Raw genomic sequence first — 26,477 nt, forward strand, 5'->3', positions numbered from 1 at the left:
AACTTGTGTTTTTTAGTATTCCGCCCAATTTCAGCTAGAGCCAAACTCCTTATGAATCCTCGATCTGATGTTGACTTTTCATCACCAAAAATGGATTTAGATGTAAACTTACAGGATATAACTGTTGAATTCAATAAGCCACAGGTACAAACTATTTTTCTGAAGTTATATGTAATGTAGTAAAAAATTCAGCTAGCACAAATAAGAAAGGCAGTCTTAAATTTTTCGGTGTACGTATGGAGTCTGTTAACTTAGTCTTGTATTTCTTTTTTACTAATTTTCTCTTCAAAGAGAAGTTTGATACTTGTTGTTCTCAGGTAATAATGCTCAGTTTGAATTTCTTTGCCTAGTACTTCAGTGTTATGGAGCTTCTTGAGTCTATTGATATGATGACTCGAAATCTGCCATATAGGAAGTACAGACCTGATGTTCCATTGCACAACAACGCCAAGACATGGTAGGCAACCTCAGACTTCGAAAATAATTTGTTGGTTATTACCTTGAAATAATTACCAAGGAATTGCTTCTTACTTAAGGAGATGAGAATTAATTTCCTTCTGAAAGGAAGTCTTCTCTTTTGTTTTTATTAGTTTTTCTTAAGCTGGTATTGTAAGAAGTTGATAAGGACCTCAAACCAAAGCTGAGGACACAATATTTGAAAACCTGTGATTGCTCTATTAAAGACCAGTGTCAGGAACTTAGGTCTGATAGTATTTTTGGATCATAACTTTGTTTAAATGAAGGCCTGCTTGTTATATGTTAGGTAGTATTACAAGAACATAGCTTTTATCTAAAAATAGGTAAACCTTTTCAACACAGATGGCAAGGATTTGATTTCTTTTCTGAAGATTCCATACAAATATATTTTTTTGTTCTCACACATACATGCATAGATTTGTGGGTATTTGTCATACACAGTTACCTTTGAATTTTAGGAAACAGCAATCTGTCAACTTTGTGTGGGAGAAAAAGAGTAAAATTCTTAGGTTTCTCAACTCATCAGAAGTGCAGTATTAGTCAGGGCATTTCATTCTTTCAACTTGATGTCTGTGAAAGTCTGCAAAGGCTTAGGAGTCTTTTCAATATACCAAAAGGAAGGTAAGCTATACATTTGTCTTTGCTTTTAGGTGGAAATACATTATTTATGGCATCCTTGAAGTAAATGTTCAACCTAAGCTCCAAATGTGGTCATGGGAACATATTTCGCATCATAGGAAGCAAGTGAAGAACTATAAAGAGATGTATAAAACCAAGATAACATCAAAAAAACCTAATGAAGAAATCTTAAAACTGTTGGAGGTGAGTAATTTTGTGGTGAAGGCTTAAATATTGTTCATCTTGATACTTGTTCCAGCTTAAATGTTAAAATGTTCATAAATCGATCGAAGTTAAAATAAGATTTTCAGTGGCCGTACTTGCAACTTTGTCACTACCTTTTTCTGTGAGTAATATTAACAAATACATGAGGTAAGTCTTTAAATTAGAAACTGCAAGAAAGAACAACTTAAACTGGGGTGCTTTTCCAGGTTTCTTTGAAGTTTTCAGATTGAGCAAATTAACTTGGATTGCATAAATTTGATTGCTTGCTGTTGTTTCCTGTAAAACTGAGCTGTGGAATGTAACAATTGTCAAATTGTCAAAACTAATTTCTCACCTCTCTTGTAGGAATTTGAAAAAGCCTTGGATATTTTTAACATCACTCTAGCGAGGCAACAAGCAGAAGTTGAGGTAAAATTGCATCTTTTAAATAAGTCTTATGAATAGCTGAAACATGAGGTTGTGGAAATTTTAGGCAGATGCCGTTTAGTTATGGTGATTGAATTGGGTATCATACAGTCTTTCGATTTTCCTTGTTCATGGTTTTTTATTATAAAGCGTAGTTAATTTTTCAGCTTGTAATGAACCAAAAATTAAATAGCTCCATATACTCCTTCTTCAAAGTGACTGATCTGGGATAAATTCTTTTCTACTTCTGGTTGGAAAGAACTGCTGTGGAAAATATGGCCAAAGGATGACCAAAGTCAAATTGGAAACAATTACACCCAAAGCTGTGGGGTTGGAGGGTCCCTCCCTGCGCCCCACAAGGGCCTGGACCATTAGTTTATTCCTTTTTATTCATGATACTGTGTTACGTGGACTGATCACCTGCAGTATGTTGACTCTTAGCAAAGAGATGCAATGTTTCTATTTGCAAATGTTACTCAGGATAGAGCAAATGCAGAACAGATTTAAAGTAGGTAAGTGCATTTAGGTAAGATGATGTGACTTGATTAGTTACATTTCATTTGTTAGCCTTGGTTTTCCTAGGTTAATGTACTGCTTAGTTTTCCATGTAGTGTCTGAGCATCTTTCTAGGACACTGAAATGAAATATTTAGGGTTTTTCTGAAATCTGTGAAGTGATTTTTCTCCATTAATAATGCACCTAAAAGTAAGCAGAATAAGAAGTTTGTAATCTGAAAGAAGGCAGTAATTAATAATTAAACTTTATAAATATCAGTTACTGCTTGTGGCAGTGCTTGAAAGCAATTTTTTTGTTTGTTTGTTTTTGTTTTAGTATGTGAAGTGTATTAAATGTGGTATATATGTAATTGCTGGAGTCATAGATACTGTGCTTCTAACCCAAAACTCTGAAGAGGAATCTATATACATAATTTTTCCTTCTATTTTTCTATGTGTACACTCACATTTGAATGCTTGTGTTATCGTTATCCAGACTGTAACAGAACCAGAAGGAACATTCATGGCTGTTCCCCTTCAGTTTGGCTGAATTGGAGTGCTTTTCAAGGGGTGGGGGAAGGTTTGGTTTTGATTTAGTTCTCATTTGATCTTGGAATAGTCTTATAGTGTATAGTTTCTCTTGGTTTTATCTTTTTCCTCCAGCTTCTTGCAAGGTGATGGAAATCCTGAAATATTTCCTATCTAGTTTTCGTCTTCTTTTCCCCAGTATGATTGTGCTGCTTACAAAAGGTTATGTCATACTGCATTCCTGACTACCTTCAAAACCTGAGTTTTAAGATAGCTTCCTGTAACACTTAGAAGTAGGTTGCAAGAAAATGAATTTTCGGTTGTTTGGACTTTAAGTCTTGCATTTGAAAAATGTTAGAAGTCTTGAAAGATGTGCTAGATGATTATCTGAATATATTTCAAAGTATTGAAAATCAGGTCACAGTGATTCTAAATTGAGTTCTATTTCCATTTATCTGTCAGGACCCATCTGTGTTATTGTTATCAGGTCATACCTCTGAAAAGGGATTTGAAGGACTTACAAGAGCCAAGTCTGCTATTGGTTTGGTATCCTGACAGTTAGCCTTAGGTCTGCCAGATATTTTAAGGAGCACCCATTAGATGTGGGCTGAGTAAAGCAAGGCAAATGATCCTGCTGTTTCCAAAGCTTTTCTGTTTCTTAAAAACATACGTAAGAGTTGAATTTCCAGGGCTTACTTTTATCTAGACATTGAAATCAAGTTCCTCAGAAATCACGTTTGTGATCACAGTGCTGATTTTCTGGCAACTTTGTAGCCAGAAAATAAAGTTTGGACTTTATATTCCAAACCTCAGACCACTTCTGCTTCTTCATCATGAATGCTTGAAGTACCAGATAGTAGCTTCAGTGAGCTAAGCATCAAGTCTCTGTATCAGCTTGAGAAATGTTACCCTGTTTCAAGTTAGGGCAGTCTTTTGGGATTTACCTAAGTAAGAACATAGGAAGGAGTTATGCAATCATTTAGGTTGGAAAAGACCTGGAAGATCACCAAGTTCAACTGTTTACAGAAAACTGCTAAGTCTACCAGTAAACCGTGTTCCAGAGCACATCTATGTGCCTTTTAAATACCTCCAGGGTTGGTGATTCAACCACATCCCCCCCGGGCAACCCTTTTGCTTGGCAACCCTTTCAGTGCAGAAACTTCTAATAGCCAATACAAACCTCCCCTGGCACAACTTGAGACTCTTTCTGCATGTTCAGTTGCTTGTTCCTTGAGAGGAGAGACTGACCTATCTGGCTGCACCCACATTTCAGGTAGTTCTCTCTTTAGTCAAAATAGTTGACCTTGCTGATTAAGGTTTAAGTCTATGACTCTGTTGATTACTAAACCATTGTAAATGGAGAGAGGATTCTTCAACAAATTTTTGTAGTTCCCATACTGCACAAATTTTTTTGTTCTTCTTTGCAGAAGTGGCTTCTGTCTGCAATCTTTCTTACCCTGCACTCTGGTGCTTCTGCCTCAGACATGTTAAGAGTCTTTAAACATCACCTATTTGCCATGGCAGTTGTCATTCAGCACCAACCCCTCAGTATCCCAGAAACCTGTAATTTCACAGACTTAACATCCTTTTATGTATGACCCGTCCATTTTTACTTTGGGCCATCCACTTTGTGACATCTGCTTGATAACATGGTAACCTTTATAAAGAGGACTTTGAGGACTTTTTTCAAACTTTTTGAAGCTTTGTGTTGTTAAGCTGACTTTCTGTATCATCTCTCGAGGTGAATCAATAGTATAAATTCAGAAGCCTTTATGTTTTTGTGGTGAGTCCTGCCTTCCTTTGGCCAGTAGGTATATAGATGTGATAAGTCCTTACAGAGTACTGACTTATAGTCAGCTGTTTTCCCTAATTGTGTTGCAGAGATCTTGGGGTTTTGAATGCTGAGAAGGGATCCCTGTCTCACTTCCACTAGATTAAATTTAGGGCTTATCTGCAACTGTATATTTTTGGATCGTATCAGTCACAAAGAAAGTTAGTTTGTGTGGATCACTGCAGTTCTGAGAATCACTTTGTCTTTTAGATCTCTTGATGTTTGTTTGCTGTCCACATGACAAACTTTCAGTGGTCAGTTGTTGATGTAGTCTACACCTTCTTTGAGGACCCAGTATTGGAATCATCACTGGCATCAGCTAGGACATCCCCTAGTTGTGGAAATAATGAGTGTGGAAGAAGGGAGGGCTTCCTTACTATTCTAACTGTATGTGTCACATGCAGGAATAGTTAGAGTAAATACTGTATTATGGGAGTAAATACTACTTTAATTGCTTTGGGTATCCATATTGTAAGGAAAAATATAGGGCTAATGTAAAATTTGTCCTGTGATGGCTATTTAATTGGTTGCATATGTATTTTAAATGATTTTTTTATAAAGCTGTTGTAGTAATGTAAAACACTATATAATGTTGGGTTTTTTTATGGTGAAAGCTAGAGAGAAAATCTGCTATGTAAGAAATGTTTATTGACGTTTTACATGCTCTGTTGTTTCACAAAGGTGGTTGTTATTATGCAGAATGAAATTGGTCCGATAATGCACTGTGTACTTGAAAAAGTGACTAGAAGGGGAACTGAAAAACAACATTTTGCCTTTTTAATGGTTGTCTAATTATGTTCTGGTGTGTTAGAGCTGCCTTGGGTCTATATTTTTCTTAGGAAAATGAAGAAAGAAGCATGAAGAAAATTACTTACCTGAATATTTTTTAAATTTAAGGCAACTAAGGCTGGATTGAAAATCTACAGACCAGGGGTAAAACAAGATGATGAAAATTCTGGTGGCTGGTTTAGCTGGATATGGAGCTGGTCAGGTGAAAAAAAGGATGAACAAAGCCAAGAAATAAAGGGTTCAAGTATGATAATTTATTCTTTTTGTTACCGGAACTATTAGAGTCCTTGGTCCCTAGCAGTTGGAACTTTGTTAGCAAATTACTGCTGTTTACATGTTCCCTTAGCTTTTTCTTTTGCTGATGAAATTGTTAATTGTATGTAACAGAGGTTGTACAATTGTACAACTCCTTCCATAGTTTCTTCTGAACTGCCTTCAATACAGTAGAAGTTAATGGAATGTAAAAAATTTTACTTCATCTTAAAATTTGTCTATTTCATGCAATGTATGTTTGATTTATGAGGCACCTAGTAAAGATTATGGAACATAGAAAGTAAATCAGAAAGGCTCCTTCTGTTGTTATCAAGCTAGGAAATAGAACAGGTAAGGAAAAAATTGTAAGAGCATTTTAAAGCATGCTTTAGATTCTCAAGACTTGGCTTTAAGCCCCAGGGTATTTTCTTCTACTAATTCAGGACAATGTTGACAGCATCTATTGTATGTTATAAAGCTGCTAAGCACAGGGAAGTGTATAACTCTTCATTTTTCGTATACCTATACTGAGTTTACCTAACCTCTTGAAATGTGACAGGTCTTGAAGAATTGATGACACAGGAAGAGAAGGCTAAACTTTATGCAGCAATTGGATATAGTGAAACAGCTGTGGATCCAACCCTTCCAAAATCAGTAAGTCATAGCTGACTATATGCTACCAAACAGTTGGTAGCTATATCTACTAATAAAAATCTACAGATGGTAGGAAATCACATCTAAATTACTTGAAGCTCTATCTCTATATTTGAATACTGTTCTGATACTTTTTACTGAAGTTACTGCATGCCAGATTTCTACATAACAGAGCATCATTAGATGCAGTTTCAGTATAGTGGTTATAAAGCTTTCTTTTAGATATTCTGAAATAGTAAAGAATAAAATTTTGCTTGCTCTAACAACAATAAAATCGTAGATGTAGTGTATTGTGATTTAAACATTGAAGTATAGTCATATATTATCTTAAAATATTCAGAAGCTTTTTAAGAAAATGCACTAAGGAATCTTAATAAGGGATCAGAAAGTGCACTGGAATCTAAAATATGAGTGATAGTAGATGAGGTAGAATAAAGGATTATATAAAGAAAGAGGTGGTTCAAGGATTGTAATGGGGAAGAGCAACATTTTGAACCATTTGAAAATAGTCTGATAAATCATCTTAATGTGAGATACCAAGGATTTTATGATGAACAGCTTTCTAGCTTTGCAAGAGACAGTCTTTATCACAAAGTGTGGTAAAGATATCAAAGACAATTGTTTATAAGGATAGTCTAGTCTTTGTCTTTTGCACCAGCTATGCTACAAGCTATTCATGCATGAAAACAACAGTTTCAAACTTATTTGTAGCTGTCATCTCTTCATAAACTGTATCAAGATGTATATTAACATATTTTATACTCTTGTGTTGTTGTTTTTCTGGCACATGTAGTATGAAGCCATGAAGTTCTCTGTGAAGTTATTAAGCATGTGTATATCAATAAGAGAAAACAAACAAACTCCCAAGCTGGTAGAATTTGCATTAACTGACTTGAGTACAGTATTTACCCAACGACCAGGTGCACAAGCAATAAGGTGAGCTTTCTCTGTCAAAGTGGTTTTGCTCCTCATGAAATGATGATGATGTCTAGTAGGCATTTTAATACTCTGTTATGGTATTTAAGTGGTCAGTTCTTGTGCAGTTTGGAGTGGAATTACTCTGCAGCTAACAGATGAATCATGTATACTCTTTCCATGATTGATTTCTCTGCGTCTTCAGAGCTTTTTGTGCCAATTCAGATACACTCCTTTTTTTTTTCAGTTTGTCGTTGTTGTGTGCAAACAATCCAGTTACTAACTTGTTACTTGCTTTGAATAGTGACTGTTACGTTTCCTCTTGAAACTTAATCTGAACAAGGTGATCTCACAACCGCTTGTTCATGGGCATTTAACATGACTGAAAAGTTCTTGTGTTCCCAGTTCACTTTTAGATTTATGGAAGAAAGATGTAACTGATGATTTTTCCTTTGGTTTGTGCTCTCACAGTAGGTGGTGAAAAGCATCTACTGAAATATTTCCATTTTATTTCAAATATAATGACTTTAAAATTCTGGGAGAAGGTAAACTTCCTGTTTTAAACCTTGTTCCCTCTACTTTGAGGCATATAAGTATAATCAGTGTATGATACCAAGATACCGTTGATCTTGATTATTTTTATGCATATTTTTTGTTAAGTTTTGCTTAAGGGTTTTCTGTTGGTACTCCTGTGCATCTAAATAGCCCTGATAATGCTATTGTACTAAGAAAAAAGGAAAAATACTACGTTTTTTACAGTGAATTATTTTTCTTAGAGTATTGGGAGATAAAGGTCTTCAACTGAGAGCTGTTACAGAGGTGAACAGTGTATTGGAAAAAAAAATCCAATTAAAAAATACCTCTTGGAGTAATGAGACTATTTATCTTTGTTTCTTTTATTTCTCTGCACCAGAACCCTTTTCTCTCTGCTGTATGTCTGTTTCCTACTATAAATACACCTTCTAATTCCTGAGGTCATACTGAAGAATTCCCATTTGAATCTCTTACCTGCCCTGACACCTTTCCTCATGAAAACTGTATGGAGGAAATAACTTGGATGTCCTTTCGTATTTAGACAGGGGCAGCTAACAGACACAAAAGATAATGAAATGGAAAACAGTTAACACATGATTGTATGTATTAAATCCTTAGAATAAGCTGTTTATATTTAAGGTGGGGTAGAGATGTATTGTACTGGTTAGTGGGGGGGGGGGATTTTCCCCATCTGATTTTTTTATACTCTTACCATCTAATTGTACTTAGCCAGATGGATATTGCATCTGAATAATCTGCTTACATTTCTTTACAGGTTTGAAACAAAAATTACCTCGCTTGAAGTTACAGGCGTGTCTCGAGAAAAGTGTACACCCTGTCTCCTGTCTTCTCGAACAGTCTATTCAGATGAGAGTACCTCACTTTTAAGCATCATGTTTGAGACTAATCCTTTGGATGAGAAAGCAGACCAGAGGATTAGAATAGAATCACAACCACTGGAAATAGTATATGATGCAGTAAGTAAATATTTGAATAAACTATAAATCATCAAAAATCCTGCTTAACAGTAAATTTACCATGGGTGTTTTTTTAACAGATGACAGTAAATAACTTAGTGGATTTCTTCAGACCTCCGAAAGATGTACATTTAGAGCAATTGACATCAGCAACTCTGATGAAACTTGAAGAATTCCGTGAAAAAACATCAACAGGCAAGTGCTGAATGCTCTTCTGATGGCACACTCAGACAAATTTTAGATTCTAGGAGTGTGAAAACTGCATTTTTCCCTATGGAGATGTATGCATCCAAGTCATACCTTTCTAACACACTACCTAAATAAGTTGAATTATTCAATCTCATTGCAATGTGTTGATTCTAGGTATTGAATAATTTTATGTCTGTATCTTTTTAAACTTCACCTATTCCTACATATTTGTAAGATATACATATCTATGGTTATGTAAAAACTATAGATAGTCTTTCAGTATTTTTACTCCATACAGAGTTAAAAGAGTGTTACATCTTCTGTTTAGTTCATCTGATATGTAAATGGCGTTAGTTATTTAGTACTCCTCAAATACTGATACTGAGATATTATTCCTCTAAGTTAACCTCTAAATCCCTTTCAGATTTCTTGTTTTTGGGGACATTATGCCTTTGTATAGGTGTTTTTGATTTTCTGACTTCCTTGATGAATACTGATTTTGATTCGGATTGACTCCGTTCAAGTTATATAAAATATGTTTATCTGCCTTGCAGCTGCTCAGCTTTACAGCCATTTCACTAGTTTTCATTTCATCCTGTTTATCTCTAGACATCTTACATTTTAAGACATGAATGCAAGTGTTGAATACTGTGAAGACTAACATTGAGGTCTGTGGAATTAACTTGTTCTAGTAAGGATGTCTGAGGCTTTGTAGATCAGAGCTGTGTCCAGCACAGTGTCCTGTCTCTGTGGATGGGAGTTGATGCTGAGGGGAGATTTAATATATAAATTATTCTTAAAAGAAAAAAAACGAACAATGGATGCTTTCTTAAACCTCTTTTAATTTTATAACCTATTAATAATTAAATTGTAAATATAAGAAAATCTGAATACTCAAGTGATAAAGAATTTAAAGAAAACTCAAGAAAATGTTTATATAATTGATTGCTTTTATCTGGCTAGTACTGGGAGGGAAATCAAGTATCAATGGTATCTTTATTCATTAGTTCTTCTTTGACTGAACTATTAATTAAGGACTAATATCAGATTAACCAGAGTTATGTGAGTCATCTTGCTTGTCTTTTCTTTCAGAAATTTCTTGAGCAATATTGAGTATATTGATACAACAGTTCATTGTTAATTTCTGAGATGAAATTTTAAATTTGCTTAGATAAAATATGCTTGGTTCTCTGTTTGTTAGCACCAAATACAGTGGTGTTGATCATAATTAGTTTTTTTGTGGAAATATGAAATTGTGCTCTGTGTTTATTACAGTTTAACCATATCATTACTGTAGAAGTATACCCAATACTGTTTGTACCCTCATGAGAATGCTGAGTTGCCCACAGTAACCTAAAACCTTGTTCCAGTCACAAATGAAAAATTTGGTGGGAATGTCTAAATATATGTGGTACATTACTTGTAAAATCTTGTCTGAGTCTTAGAGAATTTCCAGGGAAAAAATATTTGATCTGCAGAATATTCTGTTGCAAGGGACTATGCTAATCTCAGAGGTAGAATAAGAAAAATGGAAATATATAAATGTAATTAGTATGTTCAGACCTGCAGTCCTCAAGAATGAGTTCTTCACACTTTTCTTTGAAGCAGTAGAAGATAGCTGGAAAACATGGGGGAACTGTGAACTGCAAAAGTGAAGGAACCTGCTACACCAGAATAGTTACGATTTTCAGCGCTAAAAGACATTACAAAAGTTTGGTTTACTGGAGGTCAATTTATGGACTCCGCTACATTTTCTTCCCAAATAAAAGAAACAAGAAAATATTTGCTTGACCTTTCTACATCACTCAAATTCAGTTAGGCAGTGCAAACTGAAAAAATCTTACTCTTTTTATTATTCCAGGTTGTTTTGTCTTGCAAATCTTGAAATGTAGTTGCCATCCAGTTCTTTACTGACTAGTCTAGCTCTCCAGTGGCAGGACAACCTTTGATAATGTAACAGTTTTAATTGGTTTTTTACCAGTGGATGTGCTGAATGTCATGTTGTCATCTTCATAATTCATTATCTCTACTTCTTTGATCATCAGCGTGTTGTACATGGTAAATATTTAATGGATTGTGGCTGCATCGTAAGGCAGTTTCCAGACTAATTTGAAGCAATACCATTCATTCCTCTTCAGCTGAGCAAAAAAGCAGAATTTGGTCTCAAATCTTATGACTGTCTGATTTTCCCAACTAATTGCATGATTTTTAAGAATATTTTTTCTAAGATTATATATCTGCATATCTTTGATATCTCAAGATGGAGATGCTTGTCAGCAGAGTTAGTGTAAACTTCTGTATCTCACTATTAGCAAATGCTAGTAGTTTGACCAGTGCAGTTGGATACTCCCAGTAAGAAAATCTAGAGCAATTAAATTTCTGAATCTGTGGAGCATAGTGGGTTAACTCAGTAATTGCAAAGTTGCAGTTCACATTCTGGTTCTTCTCAATTCATCTCTGCTCAGTGGGAAACTTTTTTGAGTTTGCATATGTCGTGTTGTTGTTTATACTTGTTAGCAGTGTTAGCTATCATCATTTCATGTAGTTGATGCTTCTTTAAGGACTGCCTATAATGATTGGTTCAGAAAAAATATGAAGATCATATGTACCTTAGTTATCCGGTGTACAGAGTTTATTTAAAATTAGACCTGATTTTCTTTTTATTGCTTTCTTTTAATCCTATAGGTTTTGTATTAATTACTTTTGTTTGTTTATATTTACTAATTGTACTATTTTTTCAGGTTTGTTGTATGTTATTGAAACCCAGAAAGTTCTTGACCTCAAAATTAACCTCATGGCTTCGTACATCATTGTTCCACAGAAAGGATTCTATGATCATACATCAAATTTACTACTTCTGGATCTTGGTAGTTTTAAAGTATGTATTTGCCTAGTGCACTAATTTACCAAAAATGGTAATTCAGCTTTTACATGATTTCCAGTTTTGTAATTTGCATTTTATGGTAGTGATTAAGTAAAAGTATCTCTTGCAGTTTATATATTAGGTATTTATTTTAAAGTGCTTTCTAGTCAAGGCAGAAGTTACTGAACTCTTCTCAGTGGATTCAATGCAAAAGAATTTCTAGAAAATACTCTTCCCCTAGTATGAAACTACTGTTGATGTTTTGGACTGTTACATGGAAAGTGTCTAATAGTTTTTTACATTGCCTTAAAATATAAAATAGTGAACTTCTTTCTTATGTGATTAAATGGTATTCTTATTTTTCATATTATTATTACTTACCTCTTATGTTTGAGATAATGATATATCTTTTTGACTTTTACCTTGCCTGAAGTATGTAAAATTATAATTTATCACTACAAAATCATAGAAGAGACTTTCCCCATATTATTAGCGATCTTCTTACTCATTGATGAACTTGTGTTCTTCAGGATAAATGATCTTACATGTGTACAGGCAATTTAATTTTTTTTAGTTGTACTCTGTGTAAGATTGATTCTAGCACTTTCTGTTTAAATTGCTGTCTGTTTTTTTAGTAAGAATTTGTTTCAAATTTTAAAATCTTGCTAAAGTTTTCTATGTAGTTTCCACAAAATTACTTTCTGAATGTGTGATTTCAGTTAGAATCATAGAATGATTTGCCTTGGGAGAGACCTTTAAAGGTCATCAAATCTAACCTCCCTGCAATGAGTCGAGACATCTTCACCTAGATCAGGTTCCTCAGCCCCCTGTCCATCCTGACCTTGAATGTTTCCAGGGATGGACATCCACCCCTTCTCTGGGCAGCTCGTGCCAGTGTCTTGCCACTCCTTGTAAGAAAATTCCTTATATCTAGTCTATATCTACTCTTAGTTTTAGAATGTTACCCATTGACATGTCAGAACAGGTCCTGGTAAAATGTCTGTTCCCATCTTTTTTTTTTGGCCCACTTTAAGTGCTGAAAGGCTGCTGAAAAGTCTCCCCAGAGCCTTCTCTTCTTCAGGCTGAACAACACCAACTCTTTCTGCCTTTTTCTCAGAGGAGATGTATTTTGTCCCTCTGATCACATTTCTGGCCCTTCTCTGGACCTATTCCCAGAGGTTGCAGTACTCCAGGTGAGGTGCAGAGTAGAGGGGCCCTGATGGCCATGCTGCTTTGGATGCAGCCCAGAATATGTTTGGCTTCTTGGGCTTCAAGTGCACGTTGTTGGGTCACGTCCAGCTTTTCATCCCCCAGCACCCCCAGGCCCTACTCCATAGAGCAGCTCTCAATCTGCTTGTTAGCAGCTTATATTGATCGCAGAACTACTGAATCACTCAGATTGGAAAAGACCTTGAGGATATTTGAGTCCAGCCATTAACCCAGCACTGCCAAGTCCACCACTAAACTATGTCCGTAAGTGCCATGTCTACATGGCTTTTTAATTCCTCCAGGGATGATGACTCAACCATGTCCCTGGGCAGGCTGTTCGAGTGCTTGGCAACTCTTTCAATGAAGAAATGTTTCCTAATATCCATTCTAAACCACCCCTGAGGCTGTTTCTGCATGTTCAGTTGCTTGTTTCTTTGGGGAAGAGACAAACTCCCCACCTACATCCTCAAGAGTTACAGACTCCTTTCAGGTAGTTTTGAGTAAGGGCCCCTCTCTGCCTCCTTTTCTCCAGACTAAAGAACTCCAGCTCCCTTGAGGCTGCCACTCATAGGACTTGGGCTCCAGATCCCTCCCCAGCTCTGTTGCCCTTCTCTGGACGTGTTCCAGCACTCCCATGTCTTTGTCGCTGTGAGGAGCCCCAGATTTAGTATAGTATTGAAGGTCCAGCCTCACCAGTACCAAGTGCAGGGCAACAATCCCTTCCCCAGTTCCACTGGCCACACTATTTCTGATACAGGCCAGGATGCCACTGGTCTTTTTGGCCAGCTGGGCACACGCTGGCTCATGTTCAGACAGCTGTCGATCAGGTCAACCTGCTGACCTCCTCCTGGAGCTATGTCACTAAGCAGAGGAATTCTCTACCTGGGCACACCTCCCTCAGGACTTCTCACTGCTGCTGTCTGGTGTTGGTGTAAGAGTCAGGCACATCCTGCAGCCTGGCACCTGGGTGGCAGCATGTTCCCACCAGAGCTCTATGTGATCAGCTGCATCATTCATGGTGGTGCCATGCTTTGGTAATAGGAGCTGCCCCAATCCAAGTGCAGGACCTTGCAATAGGTCACATTTAAAAAGAATGTATTGGATTGCTCCAGAAAGTAGAATTAGTGAAGAAGATTGCTCTGTAGATACTAAAAATTATGTGGTGTGGTTGTAAATCCAAGTTCTTTCAGTGGCAAGTAATTTCACTAGCTCTTCTGAGTGTTGGTCATTTGTAGGCGGTTTGTGGAGCTGGCACTTTGTAGCTGTGTGTGTGCTTGAGACAGCCTCCTGGATCAAATCCTAGATCTAATAGCCCACCTCCTTTTCCACCCATACAAGATTACTCTTTGAAGAATTACATAGAAGAATACATTTCAAAATCAGACTTCAGTGTGTCTGTGAGATCTTTTTCCTGAAATGGATGAGTAATTTTTGTAGTGAATATGACTTCAGGATCGGTTCCTCTGATTCAGTAGAAATTAGAAATACCATAAGCGAAAATTCAGTTGCCCCTCAGGATATGTTTATTAATTCTGTATTCACTTTGAGTGACATATGCTTAAGTGAGAGGTAGGTCGTTTGTTGAATGACTATGCTTCACACAAAACAAATAGTCTTTTTTCTTCAGTTGCGTACTGGAGAAGATCAAGCCCTGGGAGGAAAAATGACATAAGAAATTAAAACTGTGTCTCAGTGTAGATAAATGGGGTTATTAATTTAGTCATTCTGAATTTGAATCTCCAAGTTCTTTTTAACATAAAAGTTAAAATGGACTTAGAGTCCAGCAGTACTGAAAAATAAATGCTATGTCTTAGATCTAGTTTTTAAACTTATTTTAGTTCTCTTGAATATTACCTGGGTTTGACAAAACCAAATATGAATCCAAAGTTATTAGACATATTAGGATGAGGACATACACATTTCATCAGAGATGAACATCAGGGAGGGCACATATAAATGTGAAATATCACAGAAGTATGGGTGTCCCAAAGCTGAATCAAAGGCATATTGACTCATATTAAAGGAAAGACATTGATGATGAACAGTCCAAATAATCTTTTCCTCTCTAATATGTCTCAACTGAATTCAACAGGATTCAGAAATAAATTTCATGTGTCTGAGTTGACGAATGCAGTAATATTTTATAGATAAAAATTCTGAATTATTCTACTGATTACAAAGGGCTAGAGAGTTTATACTTTGGAGTATAAGCCACTTAATAAAGAAAATTATTCTGTGCAAAGTATGCAGTATATTTTAATTCACTTTTTGTTTATTTCTTTGAGGAAGAAATGGTGTTAATACTCTGTTTTTTGTTTTGGTGCAGGCTAGGAATGTTAGATATTTGCTGTGCAGTTGTAAGACTCTGTGATCTTATAGTGAGGACTTAATCGTTTATTGTGGTAGGAACAAGTATTTGTAGAATTAGTGCTTTGAATATTTTTTAAATTGATTTATGCTTTTTTTTGGTCCTGTTTCAAGATGACAAGCAAAAGTCGTTCTGATTTATCAGAACTCAAAGTAGGACAAAGCACTATTGAAGATATAATGTCAAGAGCTTATGACAGTTTTGATGTCCAGCTCAGCAGTATGCAGTTACTGTATAGCAAACATGGTAAGTATTCATGAAAGTAATCTTTCTTTATATGACTAAATATAATGTGGGAGTTGTTGTGCCTCATATTTTTAGCTGAAGCAGTGGAGAATCTCTTGGAACGTACTTCTTCAAATGTAAATGTTCTAAATTCTGTACCATGAACATGTTACGAGTTTCCAAGATGTACCTTTAGGACTTCAATTCCAATCTTAGCAAATTTATAATAAAATCCCTTTTATTGAAGGTGTCTCATTTGATTTGTTGCAAAATAAATATAAGACTGTAATAATTTTGTTTATGGTATTTTCCTTCAGTGCCTTTGCTTTTCTCCAGATTTTAAGCAGAATTCACAAATAGTTGTAGGTTTGATGATTTTTTGAGGGTAAAGAAAGGATGAGAATCAATTTACTTCAAGAATTGGAGTCAATTTATTTCAATAAGGTATCAAAGGAAACTTTAGTATTTTGGGAACTAGCAACACAGAGTCAGTCATAATCAGAGAAGTATTAAGCATTTAATTCTTAATCCTTTGGTTCCAGGGGAGAATCCAAAGCCTTAACTCCCAGTACCATGCATGTTAAAAATTGGTTCCTTAGAAGTCTACCCCATGGATGGGTTAGCTGTGTAGATGAGAATGGGAGAAATTATTAATTAGTCTTGTATGTCTGCAGTTCAGATCATGTGTAATATACATCTATTGATAAAGCTGTAAAAGAGATCGTGGCACCTGAATTTTTAGCCATATATACTAATATCAGATACTTGAATTCTGTAATGTGTACTGAGAAGGAATATCTTTCAGTGTTTAAAGTAGGTTTTCTCTGCTCTTCTAGATGAGAACTGGCAAGAAGCTCGGAAGCAAAAAAATTCATCTCAGTGTATCTTGCAGCCCTTGGATGTAAACCTGGAATTTAGCAGGGCTATGGTTGTTACAGATGCAAGAATGCCCAAGTATGTATTTTTCCCAATTTTGAAATTTTATGCTAAATGACTTTTTTGAGGGGGAAAAGAGAAAAAAATAAGAATCATACCTGTGCTCTTTTGCATTGGTTATGTGTAAATCTTGGAAGTAAAATACATTTATCTGGAAAAATAGAAAATAAATAAGTTTTTAGATATTGAGAAGGTGATAGAATGTTATAGTAATATGTTTAATACATTTAAAAATTTTTATTAAAAATATTACTGCCTCTTCTAATTCAGTCTTACTAGTAGCTGCATTTCAGTTCTTACTGAAAATACCGAGGAACTAAAAATCTGAACTTAAAATCTCTTCTATAAATAACAACAAATATTTTGAGAAGCATGCTCCCTCTCTTTTGACTTGGCTTATTGCTCTAATTAGTTTACCTGCTGTGAATCACTTCTCCAGGAAACAGCCCGTAATGCCTTGAAGTTTGCCCTTAGGCTTATTTAGCAAAATCTTGTTAGTTATGGAAATTGTACCAATCAGAACAAAATAATAAGTGCTGTTAATAATGGTCAATGATTGCGTGGTGTAATACTGCCACCTTCTGGAAACCTGGGAGGCCGGATTCTGAATTTTGATGCTTACAAAAGATGTTACGTTTTCCGTCCTTACTTTTTTTCTGTTCGGTGAAGAAGGTCAAATAAGGGGAATACAATTCACAGGAATCTTTTTATGTTAGAAAGTGAAATTTAATTTCTATGGTCATGGAATGACATAGTTTTAATGTAGATTTGTAATTGACATCTCTTGAAGTTTTGCAGGTATAACCTGGATTACGGAATGTCTGAATGTCTTCTCTTAATGAGAACACCTGTTGCAGTATTGCAATACTACCTGTCTAACTGTCTTGGCTACCAGGTGTGCTTTGGCAGTTAATGTGTCCAAACTGATTCTCGAAAATGTCTCCCTAATTTTTCTCTGTATCACATTGGGTATAAATGTAAAAGTTAACTCTATCTTTTGTTTCAGCAAGAATCCCCTAAACTGTAAATTTTAGGAAGTATAGTTGAATAGGGTATTATGCTTACATCAGTTACATATAAATAAAAATGTATTTTTAGTGTACATGTATCTGTTCTTTTAAATTTCAATTTTTGTTAAGTATACTGTCATGTAAACCCAGAATGATATTTTTCTAGAGGTTTTTTTAATTAGTATTTTGAACTGTCTGCATAGAACAGCATAGTTCTGTTGAGAAAAATGAGTGGAAAGATGTTAGTTTTACAGCAAAACCTAGTACTAGAATTTTTGTTTAGTGTAGTAGGTTTTTATGAATTAGTTTCTTAGTTTGGAAAGCCCCTGTTTTACATTTAGTCATCTGAAAAGCAGGTGGTTGGGTGTCTCTGTTTTTTGATTCTTTGATTGATTGTCTTCCAGTGACCATCGAATTCATTTGAATTCCTTGCAATTTTGTTGTTCAAAACAGTAATGAATTTACTAGGCTTTGTCCTTGCTTTGTTTAGAAAGGCACATTTCTATATTGCTTGAGGAGAATACCAATTTAGGTAATTTTATTAATCACTACTGTATCAAGGCACTTTCATTGTTTATCTGTCTTTTCATCTACTCATATTTTCTAATCCTTAAAATGGTCTTTTCATTCTGATTGGATATGTATATCTGCATTTCTTCCATTTCTAGTAACAGGATGTTCCTTACGGTTTCTGTCACTTCACATTTAGAAGCACAGATACGATTCTGTAGTTTTATAGCCTGTATAAGGTTTTATATTTTTTTAATGTTTGTTTTATCATGTCATATGGTTCCCCCATTTTCTGGAGGAAGTGTCTGTCATATGGTTTTTGAAGGTGTGTGAAGACAGTATTAGGATAGCAATGTTAAGAGCATCTATATAATAGCATTCATTATAAACACAATAAAAATTCCAGTGTGAAGGAATGTACCTATTAGCAGCTTTGATAGTGGCATTCTTTTAACATTTATTTCTCTGTAAATACAGCCAGACTAAACTTGAAGGAAGTTTCTGCACACATTTCCTCATCAATTGAAGTACTTAGCTTCTCCTTGCCTCAGTCTCTACAGATAAGGATCTCTTAGATCTCTACAGATCTGGAGGTTTTCCACACCTTAAAAGCTTTTGTTTTAAGGAGGAGTGTAGAGAGCTGAGATTGTTTGCAGTTGTCTGCTTTGTATCTGCTGAGTGTCTTCCTTCTAACTGTATGGGCTGTCTGTTGTACAAACACTCATCAAAAATGTGTTTTAACATTATACACAAATTTTTGTAGAGAGGTTTAAGTGAAATGAAAGTGAGAATTGCTATTGTATGCTCCTCCAACAACTGAGGAGCAGCACAGCAGAGAGAGGTCCCTTCAAACCCGGTGGATACACATCTACGTTAACCCTCTCCATAATAATAAAAGAACAAAAAAGAAAAAAAAAAGGAGGAGTCTAAATCTCTCCCTGATAGAACTGGAATAAGAGTAAGATTAGTAGTTGAGAATTAATCCTGTAAATTTAAGGATGTGAAGAAATTAATGATCTGATGAAAACTGGTTAGTGTCACAGTTTAACATTTACTATTTTGTGCTTGCTTAAGTGTCAGAAGTTGTTTTTTCAGATACTCTTATAGTATCAAGGTTAGCTGAGATGGATTGAAAATATGGAGCTTTTTGGTTCTCACATCATCTTCAGTCTTATATTTTATGTCCCTTTGAAGACTGAGAAGTGAGTTAAGAGCATCAAAAATGGAAGGAACTAGCTTGTCTTGTTCCTTACACACTGCGTGTTAAGCATCTGGTGCTGCCTTTTGGTTCAGTTACCTGTTGAACAGACCTCTTTATCTGTTCTAACTAGAAGTTGTAATGAAAACACAATAACGTTCTTTGAGCCAATTTTCTGCTTACTTCTGTTACACTCACTTTTATGAGAAACTGAGTTGTGTTCTAGGTCTTTAAAAACTCAATGTCTATGTTTGACATGATTCTACTTCTTTTTTGGCCAAAGCCTATTCAAATACATTTAAAATGTGTTTTATTGTTGTCATTTTTAGTAATGGTTATTTTATTATTTTATATCCTGTATTGCTATACTGTTTATCTCTTTATTAAATATCCAGACTACTGCTAGAGTCCACTTGGCTGTACGTGACTTCTAAGAAGTATTTTGTATACTTTTTTTGAGCTGAGCCCTAAACATTTCATATGCAAAACCCCCTCCACCTTCTCTTCTGTAAGATACTGTGTAAAAGCTCAGTTATGTGATTTACAGAGAGTAATTAAATTAAATACATGAACTAGAGGGAGCAATTTCTGATTGTGAGGAAAATACGCCTTATGCAGCCTAACGGGAAGTGGTTATTAGTACTGTTTGTAGTCCTGATCCACAAGACTTTGTAGCAAATGGAAATATAAATTATTAATTAATATTATAATATAAATTATAAATTAATGAGTGGGTATTTTCTGATTAAGTAACTTTTCTGTGTGCAACAGAGGGGTTGCATGTATATATACACACGCACATATATATACATATATATACACACACTACATGTAATGATTAGATGAATAATTTTCTGACCAGGAAGACTTACATGTTTTTCAGAAGAAAATTAATGTGAAGTTTGATTGAAAAAAATTTAAGATTGATTGTTTTAACTGTGGAACTTTTGACTTTGGTTTTTTAAAAAACAGGTTCAAACTCTCTGGACAGTTGCCTTTACTTTCTATCCAAATATCAGACCAGAAGCTGACAAGTATTTTGGAGCTAATTGATAGCATTCCTAAGCCAGAAAGTGCACCTGCTACCAGTTCTCCTCCAAAAGTAACCGAGGTAAGGTTTTTAAAAGAGATTTCATCAAAAATGATCAGAAAAATACCTTCTTGATATTAGCATTCCAGTTTTGAAAGGTGCACAAAGAAAGTGGAGAACAAGCATTGGCTTAGTGCCTCTTGAAAAAGTTAGCTCTTTCTCTAAAGCTGTAGAAAGTTTTCTTGCTATTTAGTTAATTGTGAACTTTAGCCAATAATTATGAAATAGTTGTCCAGTGTTTGGACTTAAAATAGAACCCCTCAGAGTTTTACTACTATGGGAATTAATTTGTAGTTAATAATTATCTTGACTAACAAACATAATCAGTTTTGTTGAAGATGAGTTTAGTTGTACCTTCATATTTACACATGTATCATAGTGCTGCAGAATTTCTGTTCAGCTGTTTCATGTAGTGAAGAAAACATTAAATGCTGTAATTTTTGAAGTTCAAATATTATGTGATGTTAGAGGAAAGTTTCAAAAGCCAAACAAAAAGTATTCACTATCTGTTTTGTAAACAATGCCTGTCTGGCAAAAGTAGCAGGTTTTTTTCATCAGACCTCAGTGCTTTTCCCATTTCAAGTTTATTACACAATGTAGCTCGGGGGTGGAAGTTCTTCTGCACTCAAAACAATTACGAGTTTGGAGCGTGGTTCTTGCTCTTTCCCCACCCCCTTTCCTTAGTGAAAATGGTTTGGGTCACTGTTTTATACCTTCTTCAGAACAGAAGTTTGCCCCCTTCTTATTATTCCTGAAAAATGTATTTCACCTTTTGAGCTGTTCTTAACAAAATTAGGAAATGAACTCACCGTTGCTAATTTTTGACATGACTAGTCTGTGTGATCTGGCTATGTTTTACATATGTGTAAAACAGTTCTATCATTAGAATAGGACTCATCTTAAAAGTTAAAGACAGAATTTGGCTCTCAATTTTTCTGTCATTTGTAAATACTTCTAACAATGTGTTGTTACTTAATAACTCGCACACTTGGTTCTAAAGGACTAGTGGTCATCTTTGTGTTTGGGGTTTTTTAGATTATTTGATAATCTTTCCATCTTTGTACAAATTATTCTGCCCTGTTCTGGAAGGCTGTTGCTACAGCTTGGTACTTTCTGTGGGTTATATTAGCATACTATTTACTAACAGTAAATGCAACAATTAGACATGTATACCTGTTTAAAGTATATTTAGAGTGAAGACTGTTTCACTTCACTTTGTGGTTCTTGCCATCTCTTTAGTGGTGCTGTTAAAATTTTAGCTAATTCTGACCTGCTCTTTCACTCTTCATATACTAGTAGTATACCCAACCAAAAGCTGCCTTAATCTCGGTTGTTTTGTGCAACTAATCACAGACTAACTTTTTTTGAGGGTAGGTATTGGGACTTCACTTTTACATAAATAGAATCTGCATGTATAAGATGATTGCCGTGGGCTTTCTAACACTGACTATGCTTGAATTTAATTATAGAATTCAACTATTACATCTGAAGTATTTTAAGTGACCTTGAAGTAGTTAGTATTATCTGTACATTAGTTGTGATATACACTAGATGAGGTGAGGGAAGACTGTGGACCAAGTATGAATATATTTGCATTATTTGTGAATCCGTATCAAAACTTAAGCTTAAAACCCGTCTGCTCAAGCTTCCATCTACTTCAGACCTTGACAGACTTTAATTGCTGGTTAATTTGAGTGGATTTTGTGCTTTGGTGGTGGCTGGTATATTGCCATACTTTCATCCTTACAGCTGTAATTCTTCTGAACTTTGTTAGCATCACATCACTTCTGAACTGAAAAGGATGTGAAATCCTTTTTCAGAGTGCTGTTTTCTTCTTTACATTTTGAGTTAGTGGTGGAAGTGTTCTTGAGCTGTGAAAACAGAAGACATTTTGGAACAGATCCTTCTACATTTTTGTGCTCAGTGTTTTAGTTCAAGAACACAGTCCACTTCGATGTGGAAGGCTATTTTTCATGATTTATTACTATGAAGTAAAATTCACAGGTTTTTATCCATGTTTTCTTAGAATGTGGAAGTGTTACAAATGACACACTTTCACAGTTACAAGTCTCTTGAATACTTTGTCTATTTATTACTCATAGGCATGAATATACTTGGTAAAGTCAGATTAGATAGGCTGGAGACCAAGGGAGACGTTGAAATGTTAAGAGTGAGATGAAAAATGTAGCCTTGGAAACAATATTAAAGATGAGTGTTTCTTGTTGCCATAATGTCTAGATTTGATACTGTGATTTTGTGAATAATTGTCTGAGCCTGAGCTTTGAGAGGTGCAGTAACAAGGGAGAGGAGAAGGTGTGGTGGTACGGAGAAAGAACTGCTGTCAGCCATGCGGTCCAGAACCAAAGACACTCAAGAAGAAGGGGCACACAGTGTACAGTTCTCTTACTTTAGCACTCTGTGCAAGGCACATGTTTAATACATGTGCATGTCGAACTTGCAGGTGAGAATTCTTTACAAACTCAGATTGCTGAGATTGCTTTCTGAGACTTGATGGTAGATAAACCATTTGGATACCTTTACTAAGAGAATTTAATTCTATCATGTATGAAACCACGTGGAGTGGAGGATTCCTGTTCTATAGTGTACTCTAGTGGCATTTCACATATTTTCAGTTACTACTCTGGGCCATGCATAACTGCATTTCACAGCTGAAGACTCAGAATCATAGATTATCCTGACCTGGAAAGGACCCACAAGCATCATCAAAATCCAATTCCTGCACAGGACTATCCCCAGGAGTCACACCATGTGACTGAGAACATTGTCCAAATGCTTCTTGACTCTGTCAGACTGGTTCTGTGATTTTCCTGGGGAACCTGTTCCAGTGCCCAACGGCCCTCTTGGGATAGGACCTTTTCCCAGTGTAAACCTCCCTGACACCCCTTCGTGCTGTTCCCTTGAGTCCTGTCACTGGTCACCAGAGAGAAGAGATCAGTGTCTGCCCCTCTGCTTCTTCTTGTGAGAAAGATGAAGACTATTGTGAGGTCTCCCCTCAGTATACTGGTTGATTTTTTTTTTTCCCCATATGTGTGAAGCAGTGCAATTCAATAAGGCGAAGTACCAGGTCCCATACTTGGTTCACAACAGCTCCAAGCAGTGCTACAGGCTGGGGACAGAGCGGCTGGAAAGCTGTCCAGCAGGAAAGGAGCTGGTGGTGCTGTATGACAGGCAGCTGAACATAAGCCAGCATGTGCTCAGGCATCCTGGCCTTTATCAACAATAGTGTGACCAGTAGGACCAAGGCAGTGATTGTCCTCCTGTCCTTGGCACTGGTAGAGCCCCACCTCGAATCCTGTGCTCAATTTTGGGCTCCTCACTCCAAGAAAGACTGCGATGTTGGTCTTTTCTCCCAAGTAAAAAGTGACAGGACAAGAGTAAATGGCCTCAGATTGCTCCAGAGGAGATTTAGATGGGATATTAGGAAAATTTTTTCACCAAAATGATTGTCAAACATTGGAGCAGGTTGCCCAGTGGATGAGTCACCATCCCTGCAGCTGTTTAAAAGACTTGTAGAAGTGGCATTTAAGTTTTATCACTAAGCCATGTTCCTGGCAGTGCTAGGTTTATAGTTGGACTTGGTGATCTGAAGGGTCTTTTCTAACATAAATGTTTCTATGATTCTACTGTCTGCTCTAATTTTTTGTGTAGTTCTTTTTTCTTTCTTCCCCACCTGGCACTTGTGTAATTTTTGTAAAGAACTGTTGATCTTTGTTGTTCTCTGAAGTTGCTGTATTGTAGTCCTTTGAGGGACTAAGTTTTGTCTTTTATGATTTTTCATATAACATGCCATTTCTGACCATCTTTTGGTCTGTGAAGTTGAGTGTTTGAACCTCTTCACTGTTTCGTAGTGTGTTCTCACTAGCTAGATGCAAGTGCAATAGCTGCTGCTTCTACCTATTTTAGGCCTCATTTCTCCCCATGCTTATAATTTTAGTAATGTGTTAAACTTTATTGATTTGTGCTTAAGCTAAGTTTCCCTAAGTTGTAAAACTTTGATGCAGCATATATGCATGCAATAGCATGACCAATAAACACAAGAAAAAATTTTATGGTATCTCCTGTTTCAGGCAGCACTGTCTCCTGTGCTTTCAGCACCACATTTATCTCAAGGCATGTATCCTGTTTTGGATCTTCATTCATTTGCTGAGTCAGGTAATATAATCTATTTTAAAATCTTGCTTAAGAAGCAGGTCAAGTCAAGAAGTTTTTTAGTTCTTTGAATTAATTTACTATTCTTGCTGTAAGGAAGGATATGGGGCTTTGTTGCAAGTTCTTGAGGGCTGAGTAGTGTTATATTCTGTTTATCTTATAATTGATACTGTATAAACTACTTGAGTATTTTCTCATAGCAATAAAATTCTGCATGCTTGTTTTTGTCATTCCCCTCCTGAAGGATATAGCAGTAAAATTTTGTTTGGTATGGTGGCCTTATTTTTGTCAGGGCATATGCTATTGCAAAGCTCTATTCAGGGCATCTGAAGTGGTATGACATTTTTAGCTTTAGCATGTACTTAGTCCTCTGATGATGGTTTTAGTTATTTTCTTATGGTGAAGGATTTCTCTCCTATTTAGGTGGATTTATTTATCTGGTACTGAAGGTACCAAAATTACGACTGTTAGAAACTGCTGTGTTTCTATAAACAAACATCTTGACTTCTACTGGATAAAGCAGAAGATTGGCTGTGGGAGAACCAGTTGTGTTCAATACTACCTTCCTATTCAAAACAGCTTAGCTAGATCCTAACATTTCATCTAGTTATTACATTAGAAAAATAATCCAATATATCAGTGTTATTTCAGTGTCAGTCATGTTTGTGATGCCAAAACACTCAACTGGAGAAACAGAGAGCTAAACTACTACTCCTTTCTTTAGTTAATGATATATGTGGTTAGCAAACACTAGCAAAATTACCAGCATAGTTAATTTTTATGTCTACTTTATAGCTTTAACATCAGTGTGTATGCAGCATGTGTAGAAATACGTACTTGTACATCTTCATCTGTTTTTATATGAGTTCCTTTAAGTGCCCAAGGTAGAGTGGAAATGTCTTTCAGTTCTTAAAAATTAGGCTGAAATGAGAATGCATGTTGGAAACAAGTAATTTGAGAAAGTAATAGCTAGATTTAGAATTGAATCAAGTCTGATTTTTAATCTATACTTCAGATACAGCCATGCAGTCCTTTTAAATGATTTATGTTAATTCTCTATCTTCACCCTCCAAGAACTCAGAGCTGCTTTTAAGCTTTAGAAAATACTTCATGTAATTTGTTTTTTTAGAAGGATATTTCTTCCACAGTTACTTTATACTTCAGTGTTTTTGGTTTTTAGGTAAAGGAGAAGACCTTTGCACGACAGTGCAATCTATTTATCTTGGTTATATTTCTGCAATAAAGTCAAGTAGATTAAAAGCTTGATAGTTCCTAGGAGTCTCTCTGAAATGGGAGATCTACAGCTGGGAGAAATCCCAAGTAATGTGCCTGATACTGAGGCAAAGGCTCCTGTACTGTCAAGAGCAGTCTGACCAGCAGACAAATTAAGCTGTTAGGTCACACCAGAGGCAAGACAATGCATCGTTTGTGTGCTGTCTTTTGCAAAGCCACAAGTGAAAGAATGCTGTCGAAGGAATTAGCTAATGAGAACTGAAGTTTGTGGTGACGTGATGGAGGCAGCTGTAGGTGCGGTGTAAAGTTGTGAAGGCAGGAGTTGAGATGGTTATGGAAACAGATTTTATTGGTTGTTAGTTGTCAGCTAGATACTTGTATGTTTAAGCTTTTATAGATATAGATGTAAAAACTCTAGGTCACAGTACTGTAAAATACTAGCTGTGTAAACTGCATATGTAATGTTGTTGTGAACTAATCCTTAGAATCAGAAGAAGAATTTTATGATGCACTAAGCAGTCCTGTGGAAGATGTGCCATTTTTTGAAGCCCCATCTGATTCTCTCAAGCGAGCCGGCAGTACAAGGCGAAAAACCCTACGTAAACAAGAATCTTTGAAAAATATGACAGAATTCCAGCTAAGGTTTGAAGTAGCTGAGGTAAAATTACTTTTTAAATTTCCCTGAAGCGCATCAGGAAAATTTTTTTTCCGTGTTTGGGTTTATAAATCCATGTCTGCAGAGATATTAATTCTCCATTTTTTCCTAAAACTATTATG

General features: G+C 35.8%; 1 protein-coding gene across 2 annotated transcripts in view; it reads left to right on the forward strand.

Moving 5' to 3' along the window:
- The window catches only part of VPS13A (vacuolar protein sorting 13 homolog A), a 108,950-nt gene that overhangs the window by 14,989 nt on the left and 67,484 nt on the right, over positions 1-26,477 (forward strand). The window contains exons 11-25 of one of the 2 annotated variants that reach the window (XM_082301604.1): positions 17-144; positions 351-457; positions 1,128-1,299; positions 1,666-1,728; positions 5,476-5,611; positions 6,179-6,273; positions 7,067-7,209; positions 8,498-8,699; positions 8,780-8,894; positions 11,630-11,766; positions 15,442-15,574; positions 16,390-16,507; positions 20,180-20,318; positions 24,386-24,470; positions 26,186-26,358. In XM_082301604.1, the coding sequence (XP_082157730.1) occupies positions 17-144; positions 351-457; positions 1,128-1,299; positions 1,666-1,728; positions 5,476-5,611; positions 6,179-6,273; positions 7,067-7,209; positions 8,498-8,699; positions 8,780-8,894; positions 11,630-11,766; positions 15,442-15,574; positions 16,390-16,507; positions 20,180-20,318; positions 24,386-24,470; positions 26,186-26,358 (1,946 nt within the window). Of the gene's footprint in view, positions 1-16; positions 145-350; positions 458-1,127; positions 1,300-1,665; positions 1,729-5,475; positions 5,612-6,178; positions 6,274-7,066; positions 7,210-8,184; positions 8,322-8,497; positions 8,700-8,779; positions 8,895-11,629; positions 11,767-15,441; positions 15,575-16,389; positions 16,508-20,179; positions 20,319-24,385; positions 24,471-26,185; positions 26,359-26,477 lie in introns of those variants that run through there. The other variant, XM_082301605.1, reaches the window with a different exon arrangement.

This window comes from Coloeus monedula, assembly GCF_965178545.1.
Source record: "Coloeus monedula genome assembly, chromosome: Z".
Lineage (NCBI taxonomy): Eukaryota > Metazoa > Chordata > Aves > Passeriformes > Corvidae > Coloeus > Coloeus monedula.